The sequence below is a fragment of the Hoplias malabaricus genome, chromosome 3, assembly GCF_029633855.1.
Source record: "Hoplias malabaricus isolate fHopMal1 chromosome 3, fHopMal1.hap1, whole genome shotgun sequence".
Classification (NCBI taxonomy): domain Eukaryota; kingdom Metazoa; phylum Chordata; class Actinopteri; order Characiformes; family Erythrinidae; genus Hoplias; species Hoplias malabaricus.
Window position 1 is genome coordinate 41,276,548 of NC_089802.1, and position 16,951 is coordinate 41,293,498.

A 16,951-nucleotide genomic window follows, 5' to 3' on the forward strand; every position below is an offset into this window, starting at 1 on the left:
CACAGGGCTCGTTTTATCTTATGTAAAAAATCACCCAGAGAAAATGAAGTATTGCTTCTTTAAATATGGCCACCTAACTCTATGGAGCATAAACTGCCTCATCCAGGGACAACAAAGCAATTTGATTCTTCATCACACTTAAGAACACCTTTTATAGAAAATAATTTAAAAATCCGAAATACAAAAAGTAGTAAAAAGAAAAGTAAAAATCAAACATTGCACGTTTAAAATCAAATTAAAACTCTTTTAAATCTAATGCACTTCACTTCAAATTCTGAACAGCAGAGGGGGCGCGTATCTCTATGAGATCAAGGGCTTCTTTAGAAGAGGGGGCTTCCTGATGGAAAAGCCTTCAAGAGTGAAAGCAGAGAAGAAAACAACGCAAATGCAAAACTTTCACTTTGGCTTTCTTTAAAGGGGAAATAAGGGAAGAAAACATGAGGTCAAGATGAAAGTGGCATCTCACTCCTTTCCAGCCTTAAACACCAGGGTTACTCCTGGAGTCAAGAATATCCATGTCCCTCCTTTAGCCTCTAGTCCTTAGGGAAGGAAGGCCTTTAGATGTGGGAATATTGCTCTGAGGATTTGATTGACAAACAGTGTGTCAAAGCCTCCCATCATGTACAGCAACATGCCGGTAAACAGCGCTGGATTGAACTGCATCACAGCTAACCCTAACCTACATGTATATTGTTGATGTAACAATAACTGAACATTACTTTTAGCTAACTAAAATATCAAATGTAATTTATCAAAAAAAAAAAAAAAACTCTACTTAAACATTCAAAGCAAATATTATTTAAACATACAGTTGTAATAAACAACAAAGCATACTGTATATTGAAACGGTAAACAAGTCTGGACCCAGTAATTACAGGCCTCTCCTTCGTTTTGAGAAAGGAAGAAATCTTCAGTAGGAACCAAAGAGAGTGGAGTGGTTCTAAGGGAACGTGAAGACCTGCTTTCTGATTGGTAGTCGCCGCCGTGCATCACTGCTCATTTCCGTAGTGTTGAGTGAAGCTTGTCGTTACCCGATTTGCGCCGCTGCCTGATTGGGACGGCACATGCGCAGAACACCATTCTTGTGTACACTCTACTGATAGCTGTGGTATTTTACTAATTTATAATTGTGAAGAAACAATGCCCTTTTTGGTGAACGTCATGTGTGTCCCACATCATTATTCGTCATGTTTTGTTTGAACAGAGGACTACCTCAACACGGATATCGTCCGTTGAAAAAACACACTTTGTTCAGTTGTTTAAAACTGTAAAGAACAGTTAGGAAAGGCTAACACATGTTTAAACACACAAAGTTACTCACTCTAGAAGATAAAGCTCTTCTTTGCTTTGGAAAACAGTCTCTTTGCTGCTATGTGTGTGAAGATCAGAGCATGCACCGTCCAAATCAGGTAGGTCACGTAAATCGGGTAGCTGAATTACATCACGTCACTGAATTCACCCACTTCTCATCGCTTAACGTCGCCCAGTGTTGCTGACTCTTACTGAAGATGAATAACTTCCAGTCGCGGTGTTGCTTTCCGTGTGCTCCACAGCAAAGAAACAATCTCGTAAACTTGGCGAGGCTTTAGAGCTGCAGGTGAGTGGTTTAGACAGGAATTGAATATGCTTAGATCCGAACATTCGCAATGGAGGTGAAGGTGTGGAGTTATTTTTAATCAACGAGTATGAGGCATTTGCTTTATAATTATTACTTTAAATGTTTTGGGTTTTTTTTCCTCAAGGCCGGAACCATTTTATGATGTATTTGTTTTCCCCGATATGTCAAATTCGGCAGTTACATTATAGCTGAACATAAGCGTATGTGGATGTTGAGGACTTACTTTAACTTTTCCCTTAGATCATCATCAAAGCAGGAAATTTACCCGTGGTGCCTAAACTATTGCAGATGTCTGGCCCTGGTTTTGTGGTCAGAACACAAAGAGGGACACTGCCCAACCTGTTTTACGACATATCCTGTGCTTGTCTCTGCATTTCTAAATAAAACACTAATAAGGGCTGCTGCGTTCACTGTCCAGGTGGCACAGATTAGCAGTAAAAGAATGAATAACGAGATTACTTTTTTTTCCCAAGAAATAATTAGTGTAGAGATCCCATTACATTTAATAGAGGATTATAGTAATGTATTACTTCATACTCCGACACTGTTTTTATTTTTCATACCACTACTAACAATTATTAATAATAAACCTAATAAACGTAATTAATCTGGTCATAATGGAACTGAAATCTCTCCTGAATCACTGATGACCATCAATGCAAAACAGAGGGTGATGACGATACATCTACTCATCAGAACAGAGAGGGCTTACATCATGTACGGCGTCATACACCACTTTGAAGGCCGGCTGCTTGTCGTCATGGTAGACCCCTCGGTTGCCGTGAAGAATGGACACGCCCTCCTCCTCTGCGCCTTTACAGTTGCTGCCATACATGCAGTGGTCAGGTCTGTAGTTCCACTGACAGGGAAATATGTACAGGCATTCTGAGGAAGCACAACATAACATTATTTTACATATTTATACCTCGCAACTACAATATTCAATCAGGGTTAATGTCTTTTGTGTTATTTGCTCCAATTTGACACTAAAAGATCTTTAATTCCTTGTAAAAAGCAGTGGATATTCTAACAGCGGCATTAGTGGCTAAAATAAGTGTAATAATAGTGTATTTATTACCTGTAATCCTGTAGACAAAATATTATTGTCATTGTGCAGCACTCACATAAATCTGAACCTGGGTCACATGATTCCCTCAAAGTGAACACAGCTTTCACTGATGCAGAGTGAAAGCAACAGTGGCTGCATGGGTTTCTGTATTTATGTTATCATCTACACTCTCAATGAATGTATAAATACATCTTATACAGTCAATAAGTGTCTATACACTGTACGGCCAAGGGTTGGCCATAAGCTCATTAGGCATTTCTCTGAAATTAAGTGTATTAATATGTAGCTTGTCTCCATTTTCTGCAGAAACAGAAAGAGTTTTTTGGGGAATTTAACAGCATTCTGCTCTAAGTGCATTAACTCCTCTGTTAAAGCTGAACAATTTGGGAAACGTATTGTATTTTTGCAACAACAATCGACAATCAACTGTCACTTAAAGAAACATTAGGCAGGATTTTTAAATTAGAACAGCTTTAACATAATCGTGATGCTCCAGGTGTAACAGGGAGAATAGAGCCTCTGCTGTTGTTAATTCAGGCTCAACACTGCAGAAACTACACGATGTAACTTCTGTATAAAGGGTAGGACACCACCCCCTCCTTCCCTCCTCTGAGTGGAGTCTTTTGAGGGGAACTGGAGCATTGCACCTGGCTGTTTTTCTACCTGTTAATCCTCCTGTGGGCACTGAGTGCAGTGCAGTCTGTTGAAGGATCAAGCCTGTATTTGAACAGGAAGGCTGCGGTCGGGGGCACTCTCAGAGCAACACACAGTGTGTGTAGTGCCTGGAGGTTTCAGCCTGGAATTACTACTAACATTGTATGGATTTATGTGTCGCCTTAATACAGTCATGTGACTGACTGACTAACTGACTCACTCACTCACTCACAGCGAGTGCTCCTGTTTTCACTATGAGCTGCGCTGTAGTGTTAATGTTCTCCATTAAAGCTTCTGTGTGTGATGTTAAAACTCTTGTGTGATGTAAAAACTTTTACTTAGAAAATGAAGTTTCTAAAAAAAAAGATGATTTCCTGTAGCCAGTTTGTCCTTCATATCACACCACATTTATCTCCATTTCAAAAAGACAAGGAAATACTAGAATTATAACTTCACTGCGGTGATTACATTTTTTAAGTTTATAAACTCTATGAATGTAAATATAAATCTGCTGTGTTGGTCTTACATTTATTCGTTTATTGTCTGTGAGGAGTGTGGTGTGTTCTCCTTGTGTCTGCGTGGGTTTCCTCCGGGTGACTGTCTGTGAGGAGTGTGGTGTGTTCTCCCTGTGTCTGTGTGGGTTTCCTCTGGATGCTCTGGTTTCCTCCCACAGTCAAAAAACACACGTTGGTAGGTGGATTGGCGTCTCAAAAGTGTCCGTAGGTGTGAGTGTATGAGTGAATATGCCAGGGTGTGTTCCTGCCTTGCGCCAGTGATTTCTGGGTATGCTCCGGACACACTGTGACCCTGAACTGGAAAAGCGGTTACAGACAATGAATGAATGAATGTGTAATTATTTAGTTAATTTTATTTGAATCCTCACTAATTTCTATATAGTGTTCCTGCCCCAACTGGGAAACGAACCCTAGTCGTCCCTGCAGAAGATCTATCCACTGTGCTATTCTGACCAATGTGCAAAATAGAGACGTAGAACATAAATGTAAATACTGGAAAAAAGGAAAAAAAAAAAAAAAAACATCCAGTGTGTCAGATGAATTCCTGTGTTTGTTTTGTTCATTGTTAACATCCAAGTTGAGCTAAAAAATCAGTTTGCCACATCCATTTCATACATTTGTGAATGATTTTCACAGGGATTTTTTTGGGTTTGTTCCAATACAACAATCAAGCAAACACACTCTACGCCAAGTCTCCTTCACAAACACAAGCATTTAATCCCCACACCTGGCTCAGAGTGTGTCACCACCGCTCCAGGCTAGCGGAGTGTTTATACACACACACACACACACACACCTGCTCCTTCCTCTGTCAAATCCAGTTCAGCCTGCAGCAGCCACTCTCCCCAGCTCCGGAAAAGAGGACAGAAGAGAGGAAGAAGAAAGTGCCTCCTGTTGTATCTGCGAGATTGTATTGATTTTCCGACAAGGGTCGAAGAGTATGAGGCAGAGTAGTTTGGTCCAGAAAAACACACCGAAGAGCAGAGCTAACAGAGATTAAGCTCTGGACTCGGTCTATAAAGCACAGTTCGCGGCTTTTAATATAATAATCTCCAAATATCTTATGAAATATCAAAGGTATTCGGCTGTGTAAGGCAGAGTTTTACTCTCTGAAGGAGAAAGGGGAGAGGGACTGGTGGGGGATGGGTAAGTACCCGCTCCAGTGATGCAAGACCTAATCTAATTCAGATAATTACACAGCAGATTATTGTATTGACTGATGGAGGACATGAATCAAATTACGCGGTGAAGTGGATGAGGAGGTAAAAAATAGTCTAGTAATTAACAGACATGTGTTAACAGGGCCTCTCTACACTTTTACTGTGAACACGAGTGAACAGCTTACATTATTATTTATATTTTGTAAAAACATATTGAGTTATAAATATTTGTTTTTGGGCACAGAATCATCAAATGCACATAATGTGAGACTTTAAAAATAGTCTGTTAATTCATTCATTCATTCATTTGTTTTTTGGAACTGCTTCACTCATCCAGTCACTCACACACACACATCTGAGGACAATTTCACACACTCACCCAGTCACTCACACACTCACATCTGAGGACAGTTTCACACACTCACCCAGTCACTCACACCTGTGGACAGTCTCACACACTCACTCAGTCACTCACAATAGTCTGTTAATTCATTCATTCATTTGTTTTTTGGAACTGCTTCACTCATCCAGTCACTCACACACACACATCTGAGGACAATTTCACACATTCACCCAGTCACTCACACACTCACACCTGTGGACAGTTTCACACACTCACCCAGTCACTCACACTCACCCAGTCACCCACACATTCACACCTGTGGACAGTTTCACACACTCACCCAGTCACTCACACACTCACACCTGTGGACAGTTTCACACACTCACCCAGTCACTCACACATTCACATCTGTGGACAATTTCACACACTCACCCAGTCACTCATACACTCACATCTGTGGACAATTTCACACACTCACCCAGTCACTCACACACTCACATCTGTGGACAATTTCACACACTCACCCAGTCACTCACACACTCACACCTGTGGACAGTTTCACACACTCACCCAGTCACTCACACACTCACACCTGTGGACAGTTTCACATACTCACCCAGTGACTCACACACTCACACCTGTGTACAGTTTCACACACTCACCCAGTCACTCACACACTCACACCTGTGGACAATTTCACACACTCACCCAGTCACTCACACACTCACACCTGTGGACAGGTTCACACACTCACCCAGTCACTCACACACTCACACCTGTGGACAGGTTCACACACTCACCCAGTCACTCACACACTCACACCTGTGGACAGTTTCACACACTCACCCAGTCACTCACACACTCACACCTGTGGACAGTTTCACACACTCACCCAGTCACTCACACATTCACACCTGTGGACAGTTTCACACACTCACCCAGTCACTCACACACTCACATCTGTGGACAATTTCACACACTCACCCAGTCACTCACACACTCACACCTGTGGACAGTTTCACACACTCACCCAGTCACTCACACACTCACATCTGAGGACAGTTTCACACACTCACCCAATCACTCACACACTCACCCAGTCACTCACACACTCACCCAGTCACTCACACCTGTGGACAGTCTCACACACTCACTCAGTCACTCACAATAGTCTGTTAATTCATTCAATTATTTTTTTATTTAGAACTGCTTCACTCACCCAGTCACTCACACACTCACACCTGTGGGCAAAATATTTGTGGGTGGAACGGTCATGTCTGTGATGGTGGGCTGCCTGTAAAAATGCTCTGGACAGGTTTTTAATTATTTACCTGGCGCTCTGAGGGGCACCGAACTTGAGTTTAAAATATATTTCACTTTCACCTTTACACACATAGTTGTATTTGAAAATTATGTGGCACACAAGACCCCAATGGCACCTCAATTGTGGAGTCACCCATCTGAACATCTGTAAAAGTACCTGGGTTGTAGTGGAAGATGATGTTGAGGAGGTCCTGATCCCCCCATGTGATGTGATTCTTGTATTTCTGGTACAGCGGATGAAGCAAGTCCTCCCATGACAGGCCGTCGGCGATCATGCTGTTCTGTAAAATGCAGAGTGGCAGGTTATTTTCCTCTCAGACATTCTGAGCCATCAGAAGAGGTTTCCTATTCATTTCTGCCGAGCTCCATTAAAAGAGTAACCAGGTTTGAAATTACAGCTCATTTTGAGTTCCAGATATATGCAAATTCACACTACAGACGCCCAAGCACACGCTCCACAGTGCAATCAGCCGACTTCAATCTGCAGCTGCTCTTAAAAGCTCTGAACCATGCCGATAAGAAGGGTTTGTGTGAGCAGAAAATCTCAAGGACATGTGAGGGCTCCAGCCTCGAGCCTTTGTCTGAGGAAACAAACCACAAAGGAAAGTGCCCCCACCCCCAAAACTGTTAAATATAGTCACACAAGCCTTGTACAATTTTCTAGCTTTTACACTCGCCCCTTAAAAAATTACCATAGAACCATCACAGTCACAAAGCAGCTTTGTCTCATTACTGGGGCATTAATGACTTTTGGCCAGGGGCATTTTTACATTTCCTATTCCTGATTGGCACACATTAAAATAAAATGTCTCAAATTAAAGACCTCTCAAAAATAGGGGTCAATCATCTCAGTCACAAATCAGTTTCAGAATATTTATATCTAAATATATTCCTAAACACTTGCTGAAAAGGAAAAGGAACGTGGTCCCTGTGTTTTCAGAAACTCAGGATTTCATGCAGCTCAGTGGTGGCCCATAGTCCAATCAATGCCTTGCAAGAGGAATTTTGCTTCCATTGACATTCCCCATATTGCTATTCGAAGGCAAATTTATCGTCTGCCCACAAACCTACATTTTTGCCTTTGATCTCAGAAATGGGGACAATGTCAGGAATTCCACGACGGCCATCAGTTACGCTGCTGTTGACACGGCCACAAAGAAAATCCTCAGTGTCAGGCTTTAATACTTCTCATCTGTCATGTCTCAGATGTTCCCCTCTCCATCTAAAGGGGGCTTTGAAGCTAAAGGACCAGCCGAGATGTAATAACGGCCATGCAGTGTATCACACTAAGCAACAAGTAGTCATTAAAAGCTCATTCCAGTAGAGATGCGTTTTATTCTATCATATTTATTAAAGGAGAAACTAAATACAGGATCTGGTGTGTAATTTAGTGGTGGAGATGGTTGATTTCCTTGGAGTGGAAGTGATAGAAACCAAGGGTGACTACGTATCAGTGAACCAGCATGTGTCATAGAACAAGAGGGTTTTTTTTATATATGAAATGTTGAAAAAGGTGAAAATAATAGCTTACTAGACTGTAACATATTTGGCTGCAAACATTTCTCAGAAGTATTTTAAAACAGTGCCTCATGCATCAGGCTCTTTCACTCTGAAGACCCACAGCTACTCATGGTTTCATCTACCTCCCTTAACCTTTAACTGTGTTTAGCACATCCCCTGAACTCTTACAGTGCACATCTACTGACAGCGCAAGGAGCCGTTTCATTTCAAACTGTGGACAGTTAAACACACTCACACCTGTGGATAATTTCACACACTCACCCATTCACTCATAAACACATCCGTGGACAGTTTTACGAAGGGAGGAAAATGCTCAATGATCAGATTAACAAACAGTCTGTCATATCTTTTTTTTCCAGAAAATCATAATGTTCCTCACCTTGAACAACGTGGTCCGGATGCGTGTGAGGTTCATGAGCATGACCCCCGAGTTGACTCCGGTGACGCCGTAGAAGGGGTGCCTGGCGAAGCGGCTGTACCAGCCAATCTTGGGGATCTCGTGCTCCGGGGCCATGGCTGCCAGCTGCGTGCTGTTAAAGGCCTTCAGGAACTTCCAGATATCGTCCATAGGCCGGAGGAAAAGGACATCAGTGTCCACATATAGCAACGAGTCCACGTCCTTCAGGATCACCTGAGAAGGATATGGTGAATGTTACACGACATGGTGCACGCTGAAGGTTACGAGAATTACTCTCAGGACATGAGACTAGAACAGAATGAGAGAAAGGAGGGTTGGGTTCTTACCGGGAGAAAGAGCCTCTGGGCAGCACATGGTTTGAAGAGCCTCTTCCACTCCTCAGCGTTTCCCACAGAGAAAGTGATGGGGTACAGACTGTACTGGAATCTGGAGGAGAGTGGGCGTGGCCACTGGCTCAGCTGTGAGAGGAGATGGAGATGGTCAAGCATTGTCAGAAGCGTATTCAGACGTAACATTGAGACACGTTTATGATATTTGTAGGCAGGTAAATATAACATTAGGATTCTTATTGGTACAGCTTGGTGTTCCTGCCTGAGCTGGGACTAGAACTCCACTACTGTGTGTAAGACATGAAATTAAAAATTGCATCCCTTATTTTCAACAACAAATTTGAAAACACTAATGTAAATCCAAGATATTTGTGGATTGCATGCACACTCACATTCGTAATGAGCACATTTCTTATATCAGCTGAATTCACGGAAAAGGAATTATACTAATTTGATCTTCTTTGATACAGAAATGTTAATGACGTCAGGCCAGGGGCAACTTTTGTCCCCTACACTGGTTCCTGAATAGAATAAATAAAATTAAAACACCTCATACTGAAGAAAAATATTCCGTAAGTTGAGGTTGCTCATCCCTGTCACAAATCCAGAATTGTCATATCTAACTGTATTCCTGAACATCCTGGAAGGGAAAAGGAATCGGAAGGTCATGGTGATCTTAAGAACTGCATACAGTAATCCCTCACTACTTCGCGGTTCATCTTTCGCGGATTCGCTACTTCGTGGGTTTTTTCAAGGGGCTTATGGCCGCTATGTCGCGGATATTGAGGTTAAAATCTAGGAAAACCGTGAAAGAGCCAAAAAAAATTTCATAAAATTCTTCTATATTTGTTGCTGTTTTTAGCCTGTTATCAGCAAAGAAGAGTGCACAAATCTTTATGATTTCGTTTTCAAATCCTTTTCCTCTTCTTTTTAGTTAATTTATTATTCTCTATGTTATTAATATGAATAATGTAGTACAGTATTAGACTAGGCCTGTAGGTGACAAAATATATCAACAAGTATTTCTTATGTACAGTACATGTATTGTTCATGTCCACATCCGAGTGAAATTTACTTACGCTAAATCATAGCTTATGAATTACTCTATTAAATAAACTGGTAGGATATCACATGTAGTTCCAGCTGAAAAACATTATAGAATGACTGTTTAATGCAAAGGGTGGGTTATTAACAGTAACAGGGAGGGTATTCGCCATCGATGCAAGGCAAAGGGAATATCTGCTCCATATTCCAATTAAATTAAAAATATACCCTGTGCCTAACAACCTAGGCACTCAGTACACAATCAGTCATCGTAATCATTCATTCATTTCTGAAAAATTACAATTATTTCTAAACACTTGATGTAAACACTTAAGAAACCAAATTCATGGCTTATATTTGAATACAATTTTATTTGTATATAAATTATAGATTAATTTCAGAATCATTATAGGGCTTTATCTACCACCCCACATGAATGAATACATAATTAACAATATGACATCACATACTGGTGTTGTAAATATGTGCTATTTCAGGCTAGATTTGTTACAGCACTGCTAGTTCCTACGTAAAGAAACCTCATCCAATTTACCAGCTTGTTTACTGTGACTGACAGTAGAAAGTAGAAGACACACAGACAAAGACAAGTCTACTTCATCAGCAGTAAAAGGCCCTGTGATGAGAACGGTGAAGGAGAGTTACAGCAGGAAAAACTCTTTAAGAGCGAGAAGAAGAAACCGTGAGAGGAACCAAGACACAAAATGGAGGAAGCAGTCCTCCTTTGGGTGCAGGCAGATCATGAAATTAAAAAGTAGAGATATTTTTTATTCATATTTCCTCCAAAGAAGTAAGTAAGTCATATGAAGCACACCGTCTTAAAGGGGAAAAACACCTGATCTTCACAATTCTGCGTAATGGAGTGGATTGAACTCCACTGACAGTGGATGGATGCCAGAGACATTAATGATCATTTAAAAAAAAAAAAAAAAGAAAGAAAGCTTTAGTCTACAGTTATTCTTGTGGGAGAGGAAGTATAATTAGGGGATTCTTGGGCCAAACAGAACCCCAGGACAGGTTCAGCACTGCACAGGTTAAGGTTAATCGATGGTTGTGCATAGTTAATGGCTATATTTTTGTTGTAGCTTTAAAGACCTCTGGTTACTATCATCACCACTGTAAAGAAGTCAGGGCTCATACATTTCTATAGAACTCTATCTGAAACCGCTCTGAAAGACTATGATTACTTCTCAAGGATTAAATTCTGCAGTATTTGCAACTCCCATTTACACCTGCTCATGAGCCAGTAATGCACCCCTAGCAGAATCAGAACAAAGGCAACATGTGGACGTTGAATTAAAGGAGTACACGCAGCAGGTGTGCATTTACATGACTGCCAGTAAATAAGAAACAGAGCTCCAGAGTAGATGAGCTGAACGTATGCAGCGCAGAGTGTTGAAATGAAAGCCCAGTGGGAGATCCTAGCAAGGTACCTCAGCCCTGTGAAGTGTTGAAACCTGCATTAATCTGCAGTCATGCAACACTTTCTGCAATTGACTCAAGTGCTTTTCCTCTGCCACCTTCACATACTTCCTGCTGCCTGCACCCTGTTCCTTTTTCTGTACTTGTTTATGAGAAGCAACACCAAAAGTACTTGGGTATTTTGAGCTAAGGACTGTGATGTCTGACTCATCGGTTACTCATCCTGACTGGTTACTAATATATGTTAACTAAAAGGCAGGGGGAAAGGGCTAAGGTCATCGGGAGACTAATAATTTCCATAAATGAAAATACAGCAGCTCATATCTAAAAATGTATTTAGGGGCATATTCTGAGTTTGTTATTTATTCAAAGCATATGCACATCAGTTTGGGGATCTGGATCAGTTATTAGTGAGCTGCCTGAGTCAGAAAACCTGGGATGAAATGAGCTGTACTTATTTTATTCCACTTCTGATGTCATACATGGTGAGAATAATAGTTCCACTCCCCTAATTGGAGTCTCTCTAATCACAGTGTTTGTGCAGCAAAACAGACACGAGCGCGGAGAAATAGGAGCAACGAGTACACACTGAGAAAATGAGAACAGAGAAGAAAGAAAACTGAGCTAAAAAGGCTAAAAACCACAGCTTCTGCTCCTCATTGATGTGTGCACCATTTTAAGTGAACAGGAAGCAGAACATTATCATTTAAATGAATTGGAACTGTTGAGACCAGAGGAGAATTTAGCTGTGGTGTTTGATCCTTGTGGGGTTTTGACTAAAGCAGGCCACAGCCGTACCATTAAGAGCCAGAACAGTGTTTACTTTGGAAACGAGGAAGACTATGTCCCTTAGCCTGAGTAACAGAGCTGGACTTAAATGAATAAAAGCACCAAAGCTAGCATTACAGCTGACTGGTGGGTACACACACTATTTTTACACTCAAGAGATTCAATGCTAATGGTTGGCGTACACACAGACTGAGATTTGAGTCCCTCCTCGGGTAGGAACACCACCCTGCACACTAAGAGTTCTCGGGCACAAGTAAAATCATAAGATGCTCTGGATAAGAATGTCTGCCAAACAGCATAAACGTAATACAACACGCCACAATTAAGAAAATCACATCATAACACAGATGGAAATGCAGCAGCTCATAGTCGTGCTGAAAGTTTTTAGTGACAAAGGCTGCCTTGATCCCTAGCCAACACATCCATGTGGAGCCCATATGAGCAGCCCAGCTGGAAACCAGCAAGTTTTATCCTCTGGTGAAACGTTGGCCCCACATACGAATGCCCTCCAAGGTCCGTGTTGGGACTAGGACGGGTTAAACATAGGGCCACAGCCCACCTGTAAACAAAAGTCTATGGTGCCCTTTAGGCCCCTTATATAGAGAGTTACTGTGCTGCCCACATTTATACAATACAGGCAGCCCACCTCAACTCACCCTGAGCCCATGTACAACCCATGTGTGCCCCACTAAGGTGAGCTGCCTGGGGATATTAACTACAGAGCCAAGGCTAACACTAGAGCTGACCAAGGGCAGCAGTGAAAACACATGTTTTTTGAAGCCTGCCTTGAATTACCTAAAGAGCCAAAGCTAACACTAGAGCTGACTGGTGCAGCATTTTTCCTCCTCTGTGGAGTGTTGTGTTAAAGACCCGGAGGGAGATCGTAGCCGCTGACCTAACTGTGTTAATCTGGTTTAATGCAACACTGGATTGAGAACGCTTTTCCTCGGACACCTTTATAGGCTTCCTGCTGTTTGCATTCTGCTCAGTTCCTGGGCCTGGCTTGTTTATGAGATGCAGGACTAGGGTAGCAGTGTGGATCAGTTGCAGGTTGCTCCACAAAAGGCCCGCTCTGTGGCAGACGTTCATTTTCCGCTCCGTTACGCAACACATCCCCCCCGTCGGCATCGGAAACATTATTAAACACTTTAGTTCAGAGGGAAAGATCACAACAGAAAACTGCTGCCATGTCGCTGATATGATCCGGGCAAGAGATCAAAGAGCGAGGGCTGAAGCAGAAGCATTTTCCACATTGTGACCTCTGGCTTCACCACTGCTGCGGCGTCTGGGTTTAACCCACAGTGCTTCAGGGCCGCCACAGAGCCGCTCGCTACAGCGAAGGCGAGAATCTCAGTGGCAAAGCCACCGCTTAGCGGCTTAACTCATCCATCGCGGTTTCTGGTTACATGCAATCATGTCTAGTGGAGGATACAGAAACACCACAGTGTTGTGTTAGACTTCCTGTGACTCCTGTATTCTGAACGTTTATATGGCATTATATGATATTCGTAATACATAACACTATCATGTCTGTCCTAAACCTGTATAATGGCTCTTAAATGATCACCACTGCATGAATCAGAATAAATATATATTCAAAATAATTTAGTTTAACAGAAAATGAGTATATAATTAAAACAAAAAAGCCATTAATAATCAGTTATAAAACATAGATAGAAAGGGCAACAGTGACCTGTTGTTTGCCAAATAGTGAACCCACATCCATCCACATAGTTAAACCTCAGATCTTGCCGGATGCGGACTTTACTTCCCCATGAGTCAATATTAGGCCAGTAAATGTCACCACATTTTTCAATCAGCGCCCAAAGAAAAATATGTATCTCTGTTTTTGATGATATTTAATGTACTGCCTCATTTGAACACATCAGCTGTCCTTCACACCGTGTGAAACTTTAATGATGAATGGACCAATAGAAATGCTTCAAAATGACTGGTAATTTACTCTTTTAACTCTTCTCTTTCGTTTGACTTCCACTGAAAGTTCAGGTTTCTTCCTTCTTCTGTAAAGTTACAGTTTTGGAGGTAGATGTAAGTTTAATCAACTACTCACCAGCAAAATGTCTGTTTAGACATTAATGAAAATGTAGCGTGCCTTAATAATGTATCATCAAAATTAATTGTTTTACAGGAGAAGGACAAAAGGTAAAAAGCTTTTATTCCAAGTATTTTTTGGAGCATTTCTACTACTGTTCCTCATGGAATGTTCACAGTGTGAAGGACAGCAGCTGTGTTCAAATGATGCAGTAAACTAAAAACTGACAAAATGGGGATATATTTTATTTTATTTCTGAACAGTGACTATGTGAAATCATAACACTTTATTTAGCAAACCCTTTCTATCTATGAGTTACAAATTATTAAGTATTAATAAACAGATTTCAAACCATTTATGAACCTACGTGAATCATGAATGTAGCATTATTAGAAAGTGGTAGAGTTGTATGTATCCTGTAATATTATAAATACAAGGTTTGTGACATGCAGTACCAGAGTGTGTAGGGCTCTGAGAACAGGAGTTGACTAACAGCCTTAAAAAAAAAATAAATAAATAAATATCTGGAAACCTGACCTTCAACAAAAAAGCCAGGGTTAAAAATGCAGCACCGAGTCACACTCTGAGGAAATATAGGACCTGATGTACAGATAAGAGTCAAAGCCAAACCAAGACCTGAGTCAGCAACAAGAGAAATGACTCAAGCATGTTTTTCCAGATAACTGAGTATCTCAGGGGCGGAAGGAGTGTTCGTTAAGGGCAAGAAACCGCAGATACACATTAACGGCATTATGAGCTTAACTTTGGATCCGTTATAACGTTAAATCAGCCTCCTTTGTTCTACTCTGACCATTGGGACCGCTGACCATTGAGGAGGACTTTGTAGTTCTACAATTACGGGCTGCAAGTCCATCTGTGGCTCTGCATGCTTTGTTAGCCCCTCACCCTGGTCCTTCAACGCCCAGAGCACTTACCCCTTTCTCAAACTGCTCAGTCAAGTCCTCCTCAGCAAAGATGTGAAACTTGATCTTCTTGATGCTGAAGAGCAGAGCCGACTTCACCATGGTCAGTGTTTCGTCCACTCGGTTCCCACAAGCCACCACAGCCAAGTGCATGAGGTCCTCGGCTCGGCTGCCCCTTGACCCGGACCGCCCCACATCACTCCTCTGCCTGTAAAGGGTTAAAACAAGGTAAGAACGTTCACAGATCACACTACCCACCCCCTCACGAGTCAACATTTTCATGTTTCTCTGAACGCTGAAGCTGTTCCATGATAAATGCTGCTGTTACACATCTGCTACACATCTGTTACAGGTTAGTAGAGTGAACCATGGAACATTCCCCAGAAACTTTATGTGCCAAGACAATACGCAATGGGAATAACATTACTGGGACTGGGACATGAACAAAACCATCTTTCATCCCATTATATATGAGTTACGTTTCCTAACGTCTAAGTCCTATAGATGCTTACAGAGAAGCCATAATATTAAAACCAGCTCCTTGTTTCTACAATCACTCTCCATTCTCTGCTCCACTGACCACAGAGCACACTGTAGTTCATATGTCGCTCTGCATACTTTGCTAGCCCACTTTCGTCCTGTTCTTCAATACTCAGGGCCACCATAAGACCCCCACAGGGCAGGTATTGCATCGCAGGGCGATGGCATTGACATATGAGTGTAAAGTCCTTCATCAGTGGACACAGGACATTGGCGTCTGGACATTTTTCACTGGTGGATTATTAGAGGCAGCCGTGGCCTGGTGGTTAGGGAACTGAGTGTAGCCAGGTCGATTCCCCGAGCCGGCAGGTCATGACTGAAGTGCCCTTGAGCAAGGCACCTAAGCCCCTAGGCATGTGAACTCGCTGCCCCCTAGTGTTCGCTAGTGTGTGTGTAAATGTGTGTTTCACTGCACGGATTGGGTTAAATGCGGAGAACGCAGTGTGCAAGCACACTGGCCAACAAAGTGATTCTAATTCTATTCTCAGTCCAGTCTCAGTGACACTGAAGGCTTTAAAAACTCTGCTGTGTCTGACCCACTCGCACCAGCCCAACACACGTTGATGTGTAATAAAAATATCAGAATGTAAATTTTAAATGTAAGTAGTGACCATTTTAAGGGAAACATAACTGCCGCAAATTGTAAGGCAGAGTGGAAAAAAAGAACAGAATGTAAATACTGCAACATTTAAGGTGGAACTGAAAAATTGTCAGTACATAAATGCGGCACCATTCAATAACTAAAATATCAGAATGTAGTTGCTGCACCATTTAAGGTGGAACAGATATATTATCAGGATTGAACTACTTCATATTTTAAGGTGGAACTGAAAAAATCATCACAACTGAACAATTGAAAAGTTGGATTCAGGGCACGTACTGTAGCCCACAGCGTATTGTAATCATTTTAATAAAGGTTCGTCTTACATTTTACATATTCAGCCTTTAGTTTTTGGGCTGAATGTGTGTGAATGAGTTTTGTCTGAGAGTGCTGAAGCAGCGGGCAGTATGATCTTGTGTGAATTTAGCTTTACAGTCACGGCTCAGCACTCCACTCAGTGGTTTCTGTATCTGATGCAAAGGGGCTGCCAAGACAGCGGAGGGAGGGACAGAAACTACAGCAGAATTTAAATTGACCCTAGAGAGCCGCTGGACAGAAGAAGAGGAGCATGCTGTGACGGTCACTGGCTTGTCTAAGGATTCTCACAGACG

At 41.8% G+C, this 16,951-nt stretch overlaps 1 protein-coding gene across 1 annotated transcript in view; it reads right to left on the reverse strand.

Annotated features, from left to right (window-relative positions):
• gxylt2 (glucoside xylosyltransferase 2) overlaps positions 1–16,951 on the reverse strand; it is a 37,171-nt gene that overhangs the window by 5,855 nt on the left and 14,365 nt on the right. The window contains exons 2-6 of the mRNA XM_066664462.1: positions 15,212–15,407; positions 8,948–9,079; positions 8,583–8,834; positions 6,840–6,963; positions 2,331–2,503 (exon numbers count right to left, since the gene is read on the reverse strand). Of these exons, the coding sequence (XP_066520559.1) occupies positions 2,331–2,503; positions 6,840–6,963; positions 8,583–8,834; positions 8,948–9,079; positions 15,212–15,407 (877 nt within the window). The remainder of the gene's footprint in view (positions 1–2,330; positions 2,504–6,839; positions 6,964–8,582; positions 8,835–8,947; positions 9,080–15,211; positions 15,408–16,951) is intronic.